The 18,052-nt window shown below is 53.9% G+C and overlaps 2 protein-coding genes across 6 annotated transcripts in view; one reads left to right on the plus strand and one right to left on the minus strand.

Moving 5' to 3' along the window:
- Window positions 1-3,707: 3,707 nt before the first annotated feature.
- FDX2 (ferredoxin 2) lies at window positions 3,708-11,414 on the minus strand. Of its 4 annotated transcripts, none has more exons than XM_085535201.1 (4): window positions 11,185-11,414; window positions 11,001-11,107; window positions 7,086-7,173; window positions 3,708-4,018 (listed from the first exon to the last, which is right to left on the minus strand). In XM_085535201.1, the coding sequence occupies exons 1-4, from the start codon at window positions 11,397-11,399 to the stop codon at window positions 3,862-3,864; spliced, it is 567 nt and encodes a 188-aa protein (XP_085391327.1). In that variant the 5' UTR covers window positions 11,400-11,414; the 3' UTR covers window positions 3,708-3,861. The 4 variants fall into 4 exon arrangements, with proteins under 4 accessions (XP_085391327.1, XP_085391329.1, XP_085391328.1 ...); XM_085535203.1 differs by having other exon boundaries at window positions 11,180-11,297; XM_085535202.1 differs by lacking the exon at window positions 11,001-11,107 and having other exon boundaries at window positions 11,180-11,414.
- Window positions 11,415-17,328: 5,914 nt separating this feature from the next.
- Window positions 17,329-18,052, plus strand: part of S1PR2 (sphingosine-1-phosphate receptor 2) — a 3,993-nt gene continuing 3,269 nt past the window's right edge. For both annotated transcript variants that reach the window (XM_085535199.1, XM_085535200.1), the window contains exon 1: window positions 17,329-17,640. In XM_085535199.1, coding sequence (XP_085391325.1) covers window positions 17,441-17,640 — 200 coding nt within the window. In that variant the 5' untranslated portion in view covers window positions 17,329-17,440. The remainder of the gene's footprint in view (window positions 17,641-18,052) is intronic.

An 18,052-nucleotide genomic window follows, 5' to 3' on the forward strand; every position in this document is an offset into this window, starting at 1 on the left:
ATGGGGTCCCTATATGGGGGGGGGTCTCTATAGGGGTCCCTATAAGGGATGGGGTCCCTAAATTGGGGGGGGTCTCTATAGGGGTCCCTATAAGGGATGGGGTCCCTATATGGGGGGGGGTCCCTATATGGGATGGGGTCTCTAAATGGGGGGGGGTCTCTATAGGGTTCCCTATATGGGGGGGGGTTCCTATAAGGGATGGGGTCCCTAAATGGGGGGGGGTCCCTATAGGGGTCCCTATAATGGATGGGGTCCCTAAATGGGGGGGGGTCTCTATAGGGTTCCTTATATGGGGGGGGGTCCCTATAAGGGATGGGGTCCCTATATGGGGGGGGGTCTCTATAGGGGTCCCTATAAGGGATGGGGTCCCTATATGGGGGGGGGTCTCTATATGGGGGGGGGTCTCCCAAGGGGTCTCTAAGTCGGGGGGGGTCCCTAAATCGATGGCTGGGGGGGGCCCTAAAAGTGGGGGGGTCCTTAAAAGGGGGGGGGTCCCTAATAGGGTCCCTTGAGGGGGGGTCTTCAATAGGGGAGGGGTCCCTAAGAGGGGGGGGGTCGCAATAATGGGGGGGGTCCCCCGACGTTGGGGGCTATTGAGGTTCATGGTTGATTCAATGCTGGGGGGGGGGGGGGGGGTGGAAAGAGGAAGGGGAGGGGACCGAACCGGAACCGAACCGGGACCCGAACCGACCCGAACCGAACCGGGACCCGAACCGAACCGGGAAACCCAACCGGAACCGAACCGGGACCCGAACTCAACCGGGACCGGGACCTGAACCGGGATCGAGACCAGAACCGGGACCCGAATTGGGATCGGAACCGGGATCAGGACCCGAACCGAACCGGACCGAACCGGAACCCGAACCGGGACCCGAACCGGACCGAACCGGGACCCGAACCGGGACCCGAACCGGGATCAGGACCCGAACCGAACCGAGACCGAACCGGGACCCGAACCGGACCGAACCGGAACCCGAACCGGGACCCGAACCGGACCGAACCAGAACCCGAACCGGGACCCGAACCGGGACCCGAACCGGGCCAAACCGGGACCCGAATTGGGATCGGAACCGGGATCGGGACCGGGAAACCCGACCGGACCGAACCGGGACCCGAACCGGGACCGGAACGACTCGAACCGGGAAACCCAATTGGGATGGGACCGGATTGAACGGGAACCGAACCGAACCGAGAAAGCCAATAGGGATAAATGGGAAGGGACCGGGATCCGAACCGAACCGGGTCGGGAGGGAACTGAACCGGGAAACACAACGGGGATGGGACCGAACCGAACCGAACCGGGACGGAACCGAACCGGACCGGTACCGGAACCGCCTTTAAACAGCCGCAGCTGCGAGGGGGCGGGGAGGGGGTGGGGTCCTATAGGGTCTATGGGGCAGAGAGGGAGGGTCCTATGGGGTCTATGGGGCCGGGGGGGGGATCCTATAGGGTCTATGGGGTAGGGGGGGGTCCTATAGGGTCTATGGGGCAGAGAGGGAGGGTCCTATAGGGTCTATGGGGCAGGGGGGGATCCTATAGGGTCTATGGGGCAGAGAGGGGGGGGGTCCTATAGGGTCTATGGGGCAGAGAGGGAGGGTCCTATGGGGTCTATGGGGCAGGGGGGGTCCTGTGGGGGGCTATGGGGTGTGGGGGGGGTGGTCCTATGGGGTCTATGGGGCAGAGAGGGAGGGTCCTATGGGGTCTATGGGGCAGGAGGGCATCCTATGGGGGCAGTGGGGTCCTATGGGGTCTATGGGGTGTGTGTGTGGGGTCCTATGGGGTCTATGGGGCAGGGGGGGTCCTATAGGGTCTATGGGGCAGAGGGGGGGTCCTATAGGGTCTATGGGACAGAGAGGGAGGGTCCTATGGGGCGGGGGGGGGCGATCCTATAGGGTCTATGGGGCAGGGGGGGCCCTGTGGGGTCTATGGGGTGTGGGGGGGGTGGTCCTATGGGGTCTATGGGGCAGAGAGGGAGGCTCCTATGGGGTCTATGGGGCAGGGGGGGATCCTATAGGGTCTATGGGGCAGAGAGGGGGGGGGGTCCTATAGGGTCTATGGGGCAGAGAGGGAGGGTCCTATGGGGTCTATGGGGCGGGGGGGGATCCTATAGGGTCTATGGGGCAGAGAGGGAGGGTCCTATGGGGTCTATGGGGCAGGGGGGGTCCTGTGGGGTCTATGGGGCAGAGGGGGGTCCTATAGGGTCTATGGGACAGAGGGGGGGGGGTCCTATAGGGTCTATGGGGCAGAGAGGGAGGGTCCTATGGGGTCTATGGGGCAGGGGGGGTCCTGTGGGGTCTATGGGGCAGAGGGGGGTCCTATAGGGTCTATGGGACAGAGAGGGGGGGGTCCTATAGGGTCTATGGGACAGAGAGGGGGGGGTCCTATAGGGTCTATGGGGCAGAGAGGGAGGGTCCTATGGGGTCTATGGGGTGGGGAGGGCATCCTATGGGGGCAGTGGGGTCCTATGGGGTCTATGGGGCAGAGAGGGAGGGTCCTATGGGGGTCTATGGGGCGGGGGGGGGATCCTATAGGGTCTATGGGGCAGAGAGGGAGGGTCCTATGGGGTCTATGGGGCAGGAGGGCATCCTATGGGGGCAGTGGGGTCCTATGGGGTCTATGGGGTGTGTGTGTGGGGTCCTATGGGGTCTATGGGGTCTATGGGGCAGGGGGGGTCCTGTGGGGTCTATGGGGTCTATGGGGCAGGGGGGGTCCTGTGGGGTCTATGGGGTGTGGGGGGGGCGGTCCTATGGGGTCTATGGGGCAGAGAGGGAGGCTCCTATGGGGTCTATGGGGCAGGGAGGGGGGGGTCCTATGGGTTCTGCCCCCCCCACCCCGCCCCTATAGAAAGAAACCCATCAGCCTGGGGGGGGGGGGGGTCCCCCATAACGTTTTATTTGGGGCGGGGGGGTCCCCATCCCATCCCATTATATATGGGGGGGTTCCCATCCCATATCCCATATCCCATCCTATTATCTATGGGGGGGGTCCCTATCCCATATCCCAGATCCCATCCCATTATATATATGGGGGGGGGGTCCCCATCCCATATCCCATCCCATTATCTATGGGGGGCGGTCCCCACCCCATATCCCATATCCCATATCCCATCCCATTGTATATATAGGGGGGGGGTCCCCATCCCATATCCCATCCCATTATATATATGGGGGGGGGTCCCCATCCCATATCCCATCCCATTATATATATGGGGGGGGGGTCCCCAACCCATATCCCATCCCATTATATATATGGGGGGGGGGTCCCCATCCCATCCCATTATATATAAGGGGGGGTCCCCATCCCATATCCCATATCCCATTATATATGGGGGGGGGTCCCCATCCCATCCTACTATATATAGGGGGGGGTCCCCATCCCATATCCCATCCCATATCCCATCCCATTATATATGGGGGAGGGTCCCATTATATATATAGGGTCCCCCATCCCATTCATTATATATGGGCGGGAGTCCCATTATAACGTAGTGTGGGGAGGGGTCCCCATCCCATTTTATTTGGGGGGGGGTCCCCATCCCATTCATTATATATGGGGAGGGGTCCCCATCCCATTCATTATATATTGGGGGGGGGTCCCCATCCCATTATATATATAGGGTCCCCCCCCCCCCCAATCCCATTCATTATATATGGGGGGGGGTCCCCATCTGATCCCATTATATTTGGGGGGGGGGGTCCACATCTCCATCACTTCCTACACACTTTATTTAATCAGGGGGGGGGGGGTCCCATTATAACATAGTGTGGGGGGGTCCCCCATCCCATTATATGGGGGGGGGTCTCATCCCATTATATATTGGGGGGGGGTCTTCTTTATGCCCCCCCCCCCCCCCCATTGGAGTCAATGTCCTTTGGGTACGTGTCCGTCCACGTAGAAGTTACGGGTGACCCTGGGCAGGGTGAACACAGCGCCCTCTAGCGACGGGAGGACCGTCAGCTGGCAGCTCAGCCGGGACTCCACGCGGAGCTGAGGGGCCGTGTCCAGCAGGTCCTCCTCCCTAATTAACAGGGGGTTAATTAGGGTTAATTAATTAAGGAGTCTTAAGGGGGGGGTCTTAAGGGATGGGGGTAGGGCTGGGGGTGGAGCTGGGGGGGATTTGGGAGCTGATATTGGGGTATATGGGGGTATATAGGGGGGATTTGGGGGGGTATCCAGGTCCTCCTCCCTAATTAATGGGGGGTTAATTAGGGTTAATTAATTAATGGGGTGGAGGAAGGGGGTCTTAAGGGGGTCTTAAAGGGGTTGGGTTGGAAGTGGAGGGGGTATATGGGGAGTAATGGGGGTGTATGGGGGAAGTTTGGGATGGGGGGGGTGTCCAGGTCCTCCTCCCTAATTAACGGGGGGTTAATTAGGGTTAATTAATTAAGGAGTCTTAAGGGGGGGGGCTTAAGGGGTGGGGGTAGGGTTGGGGGGTATTTGTGGGGAGAAATGGGGTTATATGGGGGTATATAGGGGGGGTTTGGGGGGGGGTCCAGGTCCTCCTCCCTAATTAACGGGGGTTAATTAGGGTTAATTAATTAATGGGGTGGAGGAAGAGGGTCTTAAAGGGGTCTTAAAGGGGTTGGGTTGGAAGTGGAGGGGGTATATGGGGAGTAATGGGGGTGTATGGGGGAAGTTTGGGAGGGGGGGGGGGTGTCCAGGTCCTCCTCCCTAATTAACAGGGAGTTAATTAGGGTTAATTAATTAAGGAGTCTTAAGGGGGGGGTCCTTAAGGAGTGGGGGGGGTATTTGTGGGGAGTAATGGGGGTGTATGGGGGTATATAGGGGGGGTTTGGGGAGGGATGTCCAGGTCCTCCTCCCTAATTAACAGGGGGTTAATTAGGGTTAATTAATTAATGGGGTGGAGGAAGGGGGTCTTAAGGGGTGGGGGTAGGGCTGGGGGTGGAGGTGGGAGGGATTTGAGAGCTGATATTGGGGTATATAGGGGGGATTTGGGGGGGTGTCCAGGTCCTCCTCCCTAATTAACAGGGGGTTAATTAGGGTTAATTAATTAATTGAGTGGAGGAAGGGGGTCTTAAGGGGTGGGGGTAGGGCTGGGGGTGGAGGTAGGGGGGATTTGGGAGCTGATATTGGGGTATATAGGGGGGATTTGGGGGGGTATCCAGGTCCTCCTCCCTAATTAACGGGGGGTTAATTAGGGTTAATTAATTAATGGGGTGGAGGAAGGGGGTCTTAAGGGGGTCTTAAAGGGGTTGGGTTGGAAGTGGAGGGGGTATATGGGGAGTAATGGGGGTGTATGGGGGAAGTTTGGGAGGGGGGGGGGGGTGTCCAGGTCCTCCTCCCTAATTAACGGGGGTTAATTAGGGTTAATTAATTAATGGGGTGGAGGAAGGGGGTCTTAAGGGGAGGGGGTAGGGCTGGGGGGTATTTGTGGGGAGAAATGGGGTTATATGGGGGTATATAGGGGGGGTTTGGGGAGGGATGTCCAGGTCCTCCTCCCTAATTAACGGGGGGTTAATTAGGGTTAATTAATTAAGGAGTCTTAAGGGGGGGGGGTCTTAAGGGGTGGGGATAGGGCTGGGGGTGGAGCTGGGGGGGGATTTGAGAGCTGATATTGGGGTATATGGGGGTGTATAGGGGGGATTTAGGGGTGTCCAGGTCCTCCTCCCTAATTAACAGGGGGTTAATTAGGGTTAATTAATTAAGGGGTGGAGTGTGAGGGGTCTTAAGGGGTGGGGGTAGGGCTGGGGGGGATTTGGGAGCTGATATTGGGGTATATGGGGGTATATAGGGGGGGTTTGGGGGGGTATCCAGGTCCTCCTCCCTAATTAATGGGGGGTTAATTAGGGTTAATTAATTAATGGGGTGGAGGAAGGGGGTCTTTAAGGGGTCTTATAGGGGTGGAGGGGGGATCTATAGGGGGGCTTGGGGGAGTTATGGGGGGCTATAGGAGAATTGAGGGGGGCTATGGAGGTTATAAGGGGGCTATGGGGATTATAAGGGGGTTATGGGGGTTATAGGGGGGTTATGGGGGTTATAGGGGGAATTGGGGGGGGTTATAGGGGGGTTATGGGGGAGGTTATAGGGGGGCTTGGGGGGGGTTATAGGGGGTTTATGGAGGTTATAGGGGGGCTATGGGGGTTATAGGGGGGCTTGGGGTGGTTATATAGGGGATGTTATAGGGTGGGTTATGGGGTGGTTATATAGGGTGGTTATATAGGAGATGTTATAGGGTGGGTTATAGGGTGGTTATATAGGGTGGGTTATGGGGTCGTTATATAGGGGATGTTATAGGGGATGTTATAGGGTGGGTTATAGGCTGGTTATATAGGGTAGTTATATAGGGGATGTTATAGGGTGGGTTATAGGGTGGGTTATGGGGTTGTTATATAGGGGATGTTATAGGGTGGGTTATGGGGTGGTTATATAGGGGGATGTTATAGGGGATGTTATGGGGTGGGTTATGGGGTGGTTATATAGGGTGGTTATATAGGGGATGTTATAGGGTGGGTTATGGGGTGGGTTATGGGGTGGTTATATAGGGTGGTTATATAGGGTGGTTATATAGGGGATGTTATAGGGTGGGTTATGGGGTGGTTATATAGGGTGGTTATATGGGGTGGGTTATAGGGGGGGTTATATAGGGGTGGTTATATAGGGGATGTTATAGGGGATGTTATAGGGTGGGTTATGGGGTGGTTATATAGGGGATGTTATAGGGTGGGTTATGGGGTGGTTATATAGGGGATGTTATAGGGGGGGTTATGGGGTGGTTATATGGGGTGGGTTATGAGGTGGGTTATGGGGTGGGTTATGGGGTGGTTATATGGGGTGGGTTATGGGGTGGTTATATGGGGTGGGTTATGGGGTGGTTATATGGGGTGGGTTATGGGGTGGTTATATGGGGTGGGTTATGGGGTGGTTATATGGGGTGGGTTATGGGGTGGTTATATGGGGTGGGTTATGGGGTGGGTTATGGGGTGGGTTATAGGGGGGTTATGGGGTGGTTATATAGGGTGGTTATATAGGGGATGTTATAGGGTGGGTTATGGGGTGGGTTATGGGGTGGTTATATAGGGGATGTTATATAGGGGATGTTATGGGGTGGGTTATGGGGTCGTTACCTCTCGCTGGGGGGGGGCAGATGCTCCAGGTGGGGGGCGCTGACGTAGACGTGACACGTGGAACAGGCCAGGGACGCTTCACACGCCCCTATAGGAACATATATAGGGGGGGAGGGGGGGAACAGACCCCCAGGACCCCCCCCCATATACCCCAATAGGAACCACCCACCCTGTAACCCCCATAGGAGCCCCACAACCCATATAGGACCCCCATACAACCTATATCCCTCCTATATCCCCGTACCCTCGATGCTGACCCCGTTCTCCCTCCCATATCCCCTATAGGATCCCATATATCCCCTATATATCCTATAGAATCCCATTATATCCTATAGGATCCCTATACAATCCCGTACCCTCGATGCTGACCCCGTTGTCCCTATATGATCCCATATATCCCCTATATCCCCTATAGAATCCCATACGATCCCATTATACCCTATATATCCTATACGCTCCCGTACCCTCGATGCTGACCCCGTTGTCCCTATAGGATCCCATATATCCCCATTATACCCTATACGATCCCATATATCCCCTATATATCCTATAGGGTCCCTATATGATCCCGTACCCTCGATGCTGACCCCGTTGTCCCTATAGGATCCCATATATCCCCATTATCCCCTATAGGATCCCATACGATCCCATTATACCCTATACGATCCCGTACCCTCGATGCTGACCCCGTTGTCCCTATAGGATCCCATATATCCCATATATATCCCATATCTCCCCTATAGGATCCCATATCTCCCCTATAGGATCCCCTATATATCCTATATCCATCCCGTACCCTCGATGCTGACCCCGTTGTCCCTCCCATATCCCCTATATGATCCCATTATATCCTATAGGATCCCATATGATCCCATTATACCCTATACAATCCCGTACCCTCGATGCTGCCCCCGTTCTCCCTATATGATCCCATATATCCCCTATAGGATCCCATTATATCCTATAGGATCCCTATACGTTCCCGTACCCTCGATGCTGACCCCGTTGTCCCTATAGGATCCCATATATCCCCTATATATCCCATTATATCCTATAGGATCCCTATACAATCCCGTACCCTTGATGCTGACCCCGTTGTCCCTATAGGATCCCATATATCCCATATACCCCTATATATCCCCTGTATATCCTATAGGGTTCCTATATATCCCGTACCCTCGATGCTGACCCCGTTGTCCCTATAGGATCCCATATATCCCATATATATCCCATATACCCCCTATAGGATCCCATATATCCCCTATAGGATCCCCTATATCCCCTATATATCCTATATCCATCCCGTACCCTCGATGCTGACCCCGTTGTCCCTCCCATATCTCCTATATGATCCCATTATATCCTATAGGATCCCATATGATCCCATATCCCCTATACAATCCCGTACCCTCGATGCTGACCCCGTTCTCCCTATATGATCCCATTATCCCCTATAGGATCCCATTATATCCTATAGGATCCCTATACAATCCCGTACCCTCGATGCTGACCCCGTTGTCCCTATAGGATCCCATTATATCCTATAGGATCCCATATGATCCCATATACCCTATATGATCCCATATACCCTATATATCCCGTACCCTCGATGCTGACCCCGTTGTCCCTATAGGATCCCATATATCCCATATATATCCCATATACCCCCTATAGGATCCCATATATCCCCTATAGGATCCCCTATATCCCCTATATATCCCCTATATACCCTATATATCCCATACCCTCGATGCTGACCCCGTTGTCCCTATAGGATCCCATATATCCCATATAGGATCCCATTATATCCTATAGGATCCCTATACAATCCCATACCCTCGATGCTGACCCCGTTGTCCCTATAGGATCCCATATATCCCATATATATCCCATATACCCCTATATATCCCCTATATACCCTATAGGATCCCGTACCCTCGATGCTGACCCCGTTCTCCCTCCCATATCCCCTATAGGATCCCATTATATCCTATAGGATCCCATATGATCCCATTATCCCCTATATATCCTATAGGGTCCCTATACAATCCCGTACCCTCGATGCTGACCCCGTTGTCCCTCCCATATCCCCTATATGATCCCATTATATCCTATAGGATCCCCTATATATCCCATATATCCTATATATCCCCTATATACCCTATATATCCCGTACCCTCGATGCTGACCCCGTTGTCCCTATAGGATCTCATATATCCCCATTATACCCTATACGATCCCATATATCCCCTATATATCCTATAGGGTCCCTATATGATCCCGTACCCTCGATGCTGACCCCGTTGTCCCTATAGGATCCCATATATCCCATATACCCCTATATATCCCATATATCCTATATATCCCATATGTCCCACATATCCTATATATCCTATATGATCCCATTATACCCTATATATCCTATATCCATCCCGTATCCTCGATGCTGACCCCGTTGTCCCTATAGGATCCCATATATCCCCTATATGATCCCATATATATCCCATATACCCCTATATATCCCCTATATCCCCTATACAATCCCGTACCCTCGATGCTGACCCCGTTGTCCCTATAGGATCTCATATATCCCCATTATACCCTATAGGATCCCATATATCCCCTATATATCCTATAGGGTCCCTATCCATCCCGTACCCTCGATGCTGACCCCATTGTCCCTATAGGATCCCATATATCCCATATACCCCTATATATCCCATATCCCCTATACAATCCCGTACCCTCGATGCTGACCCCGTTGTCCCTATAGGATCCCATATATCCCCTATAGGATCCCATTATATCCTATATGATCCCATATATCCCATATACCCCCTATATCCCCATATATCCCCTATAGGATCCCATATATCCTATACAATCCCATACCCTCGATGCTGACCCCGTTGTCCCTATAGGATCCCATTATACCCTATATGATCCCATTATACCCTATACGTTCCCATACCCTCGATGCTGACCCCGTTGTCCCTATAGGATCTCATATATCCCCATTATACCCTATAGGATCCCATATATCCCCTATATATCCTATAGGGTCCCTATCCATCCCGTACCCTCGATGCTGACCCCATTGTCCCTATAGGATCCCATATATCCCATATACCCCTATATATCCCATATCCCCTATACAATCCTGTACCCTCGATGCTGACCCCGTTGTCCCTATAGGATCCCCTATATCCCCTATAGGATCCCCTATATCCCCTATATATCCCATATATCCCATTATATCCTATAGGGTCCCTATACGTTCCCGTACCCTCGATGCTGACCCCGTTGTCCCTCCCATATCCCCTATATGATCCCATATACCCCTATATATCCCATATATCCTATATATCCTATAGGATCCCTATACAATCCCGTACCCTCGATGCTGACCCCGTTGTCCCTATACGATCCCATATATCCCCTATAGGATCCCATTATACCCTATATGATCCCATTATACCCTATATACCCTATACGCTCCCGTACCCTCGATGCTGACCCCGTTGTCCCTATAGGATCCCCTATATCCCCTATATATCCTATAGGGTTCCTATATATCCCGTACCCTCGATGCTGACCCCGTTGTCCCTATAGGATCCCATATATCCCCTATAGGATCCCATTATACCCTATATACCCTATACAATCCCGTACCCTCGATGCTGACCCCGTTGTCCCTATATGATCCCATATATCCCCTATAGGATCCCATTATATCCTATAGGATCCCATTATATCCTATAGGATCCCATTATATCCTATAGGGTCCCTATACGTTCCCATACCCTCGATGCTGACCCCGTTGTCCCTCCCATATCCCCTATAGGATCCCATATATCCCATATATATCCCATTATCCCCTATATATCCCCTATATATCCTATATCCATCCCGTACCCTCGATGCTGACCCCGTTGTCCCTCCCGAGCCGCATCACGTTGTCCCCGACTCTTCCGGTCACCTCCACCCTGCGGCCTGTTCCATCCACGAACACCACGTTCACCCTACGGACCGACACGGGGCTCAGCCGGGACCCCCCCCCATACCGGAAATACCCCCAACCCAACCGGACCCACGTGACTTTTTCGGCCTGTTCCGCCGCGGCGCCGCTGCATAAACCCCGGAAGGAAGAAACGTGGCGCAGCAACCGCCGCCATAGCGCCCCCGTGGGGGCGGCCATGTTGGGCGCCACGTGACCTGTACCGCGTGACAGGGTGAAGCGTCATCAAAGCGCGACGGAAGTGCCGCGAAGAGAGAGCGGGAATGAGTGAGGGGGCGTGGCTTAAGATGTCCCATGGAAACTAATGGAGGGGGCGTGGCTTAGAGCTCCCGTTTATGATAATGAAGGGGCGTGGCTTAAGAGCATCATTGGATATAATGGAGGGGGCGTGGCTTAGAGCTCCCATTGGGAATAATGGAGGGGGCGTGGCTTAGGACTCCCACAGAAACTAATGGAGGGGGCGTGGCTTAGAGTTCCCATTTATGATAATGAGGGGGCGTGGCTTAGAGCTCCATAGGGGATAGTGGAGGGGGCGTGGCTTAAATCTACCATTGGGATTAATGGAGGGGGCGTGGCTTAGAGCTCCCATTTATGATAATGAGGGGCGTGGCTTAGAGCTCCCATTTGTGATAATGAGGGGGCGTGGCTTAGAGCTCCTATTTATGATGATGAGGGGGCGTGGTTTAGAGCTCCATTGGGGATAATGGAGGGGGCGTGGCTTAGAGCTCCCATAGGGGATAATGAGGGGGCGTGGCTTAGAGCTCCCATTGGATATAATGGAGGGGGCGTGGCTTAGAGCTCCCATAGGGGATAATGGAGGGGGCGTGGCTTAGAGCTCCCGTTTATGATAATGAAGGGGCGTGGCTTAAGAGCATCATTGGATATAATGGAGGGGGCGTGGCTTAGAGCTCCCATAGGGGATAATGGAGGGGGCGTGGCTTAGAGCTCCGTTGGGGATAATGGAGGGGGCGTGGCTTAGAGCTCCCATTTATGATAATGAGGAGCGTGGCTTAGAGCTCCCATTGGATATAATGAGGGGGCGTGGCTTAGAGCTCCATTGGGGATAATGGAGGGGGCGTGGCTTAGAGCTCCCATAGGGGATAATGGAGGGGGCGTGGCTTAGAGCTCCATTGGGGATAATGGAGGGGGCGTGGCTTAGAGCTCCCATTGGGGATAATGAGGGGGCGTGGCTTAGAGCTCCCATTGGGGATAATGGAGGGGGCGTGGCTTAGAGCTCCTATTTAATGATAATGAGGGGGCGTGGCTTAGAGCTCCATTGGGGATAATGGAGGGGGCGTGGCTTAGAGCTCCCATAGGGGATAATGGAGGGGGCGTGGCTTAGAGCTCCCATTGGGGATAATGGAGAGGGCGTGGCTTAGAGCTTCCATAGGGGATAATGGAGGGGGCGTGGCTTAGAGTTCCATAGGGATAATGGAGGGGGCGTGGCTTAGAGCTCCATAGGGGATAATGAGGGGGCGTGGCTTAGAGCTCCCATGGGGGATAATGGAGGGGGCGTGGCTTAGAGCTCCCATTGGATATAATGGAGGGGGCGTGGCTTAGAGCTCCCATTTATGATAATGGAGGGGGCGTGGCTTAGAGCTCCCATTTATGATAATGGAGGGGGCGTGGCTTAGAGCTCCATTGGGGATAATGGAGGGGGCCCCACCCCATATATACCCCATTGGTGTCCCCAACCTCATATACCCCCTCTTGGTCCCCCCCCCACCCCATATACACCCCCCCTTGATGTCCCTCCCCATATATCCCCCCATTGGTATCCCCCCCCATCCCATATATACCCCCCCCCACCCCATATATATGCCCCCTTTGTGCCCCCCCCCCATATATCCCCCCATTGGTATCCCCCCACCCACCCCATATATCCACCCCTGGTGTCGTTCCCCCCCCCCCCCCCCCCATATATAACCCCTTTGGTGTCGTCCCCCCCCCCCATATACCCCCTCTTGGTCCCCCCAACCCCATATACCCCCCCACCCCATATATCCCCCCTTCGTGTCCCCCCCCCCATATACACCCCATTGGTGTCCCCTCTCACCCCATATATACCCCCCACCCCATATATCCCCCCCCCTGTGTCCCCCCCCATATATCCCCTCATTGTTATCCCCCCTCACCCCACATATCCCCCCCCCCATATATATCCTCCCCCCCACCCCATATATACCCCCCCTTGTTGTCCCCCCCCATAAATCCCCCCTTCGTGCCCCCCCCCCCATATATCCCCATCCCATTGACTTCTATGGGGCCATATGTGTGTGTGTGGGGGGGGGGCCCTATAAGCACGTAATCCCACCCACATGACCCCCCCTGTCCCCCCCCCTTTAATCCCCATTGCTGATCCCATTTACACGGATCTATGGGGTATTTTGGGATCACGGCGGCCCCATAAGCCCCATAGAATGGGGGGGGGGGGCACCCCATAGAACATCCCCTGTCCTTCTTGTTTGGCCCCCCCACCCCATAGCGCAGTAATGGGCCCAATTCTCAGGCCTCAGCCCCGGTTCTGGTTCTGGTCCAATTTTCAGTCCCCATTTGGGTTCTGGTCCCTATTTTCAGCCCTGGTTTTGGGTCCCGGTTCTGGTCCCTATTTCCAGTCCCCATTTGGGTTCTGGTTCTGGTCCCTATTTCCAGCCCTGGTTTTGGGTTCTGGTTCTGGTCCCTATTTTCAGCCCTGGTTTTGGGTCCCGGTTCTGGTCCCTATTTCCAGTCCCTATTTCCAGTCCCTATTTGGGTCCTGGTTCTGGTCCCCATTTTCAGCCCTGGTTTTGGGTTCTGGTTCTGCTCCCTATTTTCAGTCCCTATTTGGGTCCTGGTTCCGTTCTGTATTTTCAGGTCCAATTTTCAGTCCCCATTTGGGTTCTGGTTCTGGTCCCCATTTTCAGTCCTTATTTGGGTCCCGGTTCTGGTCCCTATTTTCAGCCCTGGTTTTGGGTTCCGGTTCTGTTCCCTATTTTCAGTCCCTATTTTCAGTCCTTATTTGGGTCCCGGTTCTGATCCATATTTTCAATCCCCATTTGGTTCTGGTTCTGGTCCCTATTTTCAGCCCTGGTTTTGGGTTCTGGTTCTGGTCCCTATTTCCAGTCCCTATTTGGGTCCTGGTTCCGTTCTGTATTTTCAGGTCCAATTTTCAGTCCCCATTTTGGGTTCTGGTTCTGGTTCTGGTCCGTATTTTCAGTCCCCATTTGGGTTCCGGTTCTGCTCCCTATTTCCAGTCCCTATTTTCAGTCCCCATTTTGGGTTCTGGTTCTGTTCTGGACTTTCAGACCCAGTTTTCAGTCCCTATTTGGGTCCCGGTTCTGGTCCAGATTTTCAGGCCCCATTTGGGTCCCGGTTCTGGTCCATATTTCCAGTCCCTATTTTCAGTCCCTATTTGGGTTCCGGTTCTGCTCCCTATTTCCAGTCCCTATTTTCAGTCCCTATTTGGGTCCTGGTTCCGTTCTGTATTTTCAGGTCCAATTTTCAGTCCCCATTTGGGTCCCGGTTCTGGTCCCTATTTCCAGCCCTGGTTTTGGGTTCTGGTTCTGGTCCAATTTTCAGTCCCCATTTGGGTTCCGGTTCTGGTCCCTATTTTCAGTCCCTATTTTGGGTTCTGGTTCTGTTCTGGACTTTCAGACCCAGTTTTCAGTCCCTATTTGGGTCCTGGTTCTGGTCCATATTTCCAGTCCCTATTTTCAGTCCCTATTTGGGTTCTGGTTCTGGTCCATATTTTCAATCCCCATTTGGGTTCTGGTTCTGGTCCATATTTTCAGTCCCTATTTTCACTCCCTATTTGGGTTCCGGTTCTGGTCCAATTTTCAGTCCCCATTTTGGTTCTGGTTCTGGTCCCTATTTCCAGCCCTGGTTTTGGGTTCTGGTTCTGATCCATATTTCCAGTCCCTATTTGGGTTCCAGTTCTGGTCCCTATTTCCAGTCCCTATTTTCAGTCCCCATTTTGGGTTCTGGTTCTGGTTCTGGTCCCTATTTTCAGTCCCCATTTGGGCCCTGGTTCTGGTCCCCATTTCCAGTCCCTATTTGGGTTCTGGTTCTGATCCTCATTTCCAGTCCCTATTTTCAGTCCCCATTTGGGTTCTGGTTCTGGTCCATATTTCCAGTCCCTATTTTCAGTCCCTATTTGGGTTCTGGTTCTGATCCGCATTTTCAGGCCCCATTTGGTTCTGGTTCTGGTCCAGATTTTCAGTCCCCATTTGGGCCCTGGTTCTGGTCCCCATTTTCAGCCCTGGTTTTGGGTTCTGGTTCTGGTCCCTATTTCCAGTCCCTATTTTCAGTCCCCATTTGGGTTCTGGTCCCTATTTTCAGTCCCTATTTTGGGTTCTGGTTCTGTTCTGGACTTTCAGACCCAATTTTCAGTCCCTATTTGGGTTCTGGTTCTGGTCCCTATTTCCAGCCCTGGTTTTGGGTTCCGGTTCTGGTCCCTATTTCCAGTCCCTATTTGGGTCCTGGTTCTGGTCCCTATTTCCAGTCCCTATTTTCAGTCCCCATTTTGGGTTCTGGTTCTGGTCCAATTTCCAGTCCCCATTTTGGGTTCTGGTTCTGGTCCCTATTTCCAGCCCTGGTTTTGGGTTCTGGTTCTGGTCCCTATTTCCAGTCCCTATTTTCAGTCCCTATTTGGGTTCTGGTTCCGTTCTGTATTTTCAAGTCCAATTTTCAGTCCCCATTTGGGCCCTGGTTCTGGTCCCCATTTTCAGTCCCTATTTGGGTCCAGTTCTGTTCCCTATTTCCAGTCCCTATTTTCAGTCCCTATTTGGGTCCTGGTTCTGGTCCGTATTTTCAATCCCCATTTGGGTTCTGGTTCTGGTCCCTATTTCCAGCCCTGGTTTTGGGTTCTGGTTCTGCTCCCTATTTTCAGTCCCTATTTGGGTCCTGGTTCCGTTCTGTATTTTCAGGTCCAATTTTCAGTCCCCATTTGGGTTCTGGTTCCGGTTCTGGTCCCTATTTTCAGTTCCCATTTGGGTCTTGGTTCTGGACCCATTTCCAGCCCTGGTTTTGGGTTCTGGTTCTGCTCCCTATTTCCAGTCCCTATTTTCAGTCCCTATTTGGGTCCCGGTTCTGGTCCAGATTTTCAGTCCCCATTTGGGTCCTGGTTCTGGTCCCTATTTCCAGCCCTGGTTTTGGGTTCTGGTTCTGGTCCCTATTTTCAGTCCCTATTTGGGTCCTGGTTCCGTTCTGTATTTTCAGGTCCAATTTTCAGTCCCTATTTGGGTCCCGGTTCTGGTCCCTATTTCCAGTCCCTATTTTCAGTCCCTATTTTGGGTCCTGGTTCTGGTCCAGATTTTCAGTCCCTATTTCCAGTCCCCATTTGGGTTCCGGTTCTGGTCCCTATTTCCAGTCCCTATTTCCAGCCCTGGTTTTGGGTTCTGGTTCTGGTCCAATTTTCAGTCCCCATTTGGGTTCCGGTTCTGGTCCAATTTCCAGACCTGGTTTTGGGTTCTGGTTCTGATCCCCATTTCCATCCCCATTTCCACTCCCGAGGTTCGGTTCCGGTTCTGGTTCCGATTCCCGGTTCTGTGCCCCATCCCATCCCCATTTCCAGCCCCAAAATTCGGTTCTGGTTCCGGTTCTGATCCCCATCCCATCCCCATTCCCTCCCGCGGTTCGGTTCCGGTTCCGTTCCGGTTTCGGTTCCGGTTCGTCTCCCCATTCCATCCCCATTCCCTCCCCCGGTCCTGTTCCGGTTCTGTTCCGGTTCTGGTTCGGTTCCGGTTCGGTTCCGGTTCCGGTTCGGTTCCGTTTCCGGTTCGGTTCCGGTTCCGGTTCTTCTCCCCATCCCATCCCCATTCCCTCCCGCGGTTCGGTTCCGGTTCCGGTTCTGTTCCTGTTCCGGTCCTGTTCCGGTTCCGGTTCTGTTCCGTTTCCGGTTCTGTTCCGTTTCCGGTTCTGTTCCGGTTCCGGTTCGGTTCCGGTTCCGGTTCGTCTCCCCATCCCATCCCCATTCCCTCCCGCTGTTCCGGTTCCGGTTCCGGTTCGGTTCCGTTTCCGGTTCTGTTCCGGTTCCGGTTCGGTTCCGGTTCGGTTCGTTTCCGGTTCGGTTCCGGTTCCGGTTCCGGTTCGTCTCCCCCATTCCCATCCCCATTCCCTACCGCGGTTCGGTTCCGGTTCCGGTCCTGTTCCGGTTCTGTTCCGTTTCCGGTTCGGTTCCGTTTCCGGTTCTGTTCCGGTTCCGGTTCTGTTCCGTTTCCGGTTCGGTTCCGGTTCCGGTTCTGTTCCGTTTCCGGTTTGGTTCCGGTTCCGGTTCGGTTCCGGTTCCGGTTCTGCTCCCCATCCATCCCTCCCCATTCCCTCCCTTGTCCCCTCCCCCAGCTCCGCCCGGGCCCGTCCCATGTTGTGTGTGTTGGGGGGGGGGGGGGCCTCGTTCAGCTCCGTCCCGTCCGGTTCCGTTCGGTTCCATTCGGTTCCGTTCGGTTCGGTTCGGTTCGGTTCCCCTTTAAGGGGGGGGGGGGGGGTTCCGAGGGGGGTCCCCCCCCTAAAAACGGCGACGAGAGGAAAAAAAAACGGAGGGGAGGAAACGGAGGAAACGAGGTGGGAACGGGGGGGGGGTTAAACTATATGGGGGGGGGGGCGGAAATATAGGGGGGAATATGGGGGGGGCTTCAAGGGGGTTTAATGGGGGGGGGTCTCTGTAGTTTTAAATGGGGGGGGTAGGAAGGGAGTTTTAATGGGGGGGGGTTTATGGGGGAGTTTAATGGGGGGGGGTCCCGGCTGTGATTTTAAATGGGGGGGGGTTTAATGGGGGGAGTTTAAGGGGGGGGGGTCTCGGTTGTAGTTTTGAATGGGGGGGGGCTTAGGGGAAGGGTTTAAGGGGGTGGGGGGTTTAAATGGGGGGGCTTTAATGGGGGGGGTCCCGGCTGTAGGTTTAAATGGGGGGGTCCTAAATAGGGGAGTTTAAAAAGGGGGGGGGGGGTTGATGGGGGGGGGTCCCGGCTGTGGTTCT

The sequence above is a fragment of the Coturnix japonica genome, unplaced genomic scaffold (assembly GCF_054131305.1).
Source record: "Coturnix japonica strain WE unplaced genomic scaffold, WE-NBRP24 Scf111, whole genome shotgun sequence".
Classification (NCBI taxonomy): Eukaryota; Metazoa; Chordata; class Aves; order Galliformes; family Phasianidae; genus Coturnix; species Coturnix japonica.

Excerpts from the sequence above, each read along its gene's own strand:
- FDX2 (XM_085535201.1), bottom strand. The coding sequence starts at position 11,399 with ATGGGACATCTTAAGCCACGCCCCCTCACTCATTCCCGCTCTCTCTTC. Across the intron at positions 11,108-11,184 it reads CGGCGGAACAGGCCGAAAAA|GGTGAACGTGGTGTTCGTGG; the intron begins GTCACGTGGGTC and ends GTCGGTCCGTAG. Across the intron at positions 7,174-11,000 it reads CAACGGGGTCAGCATCGAGG|GGGCGTGTGAAGCGTCCCTG; the intron begins GTACGGGATGGA and ends ATGTTCCTATAG.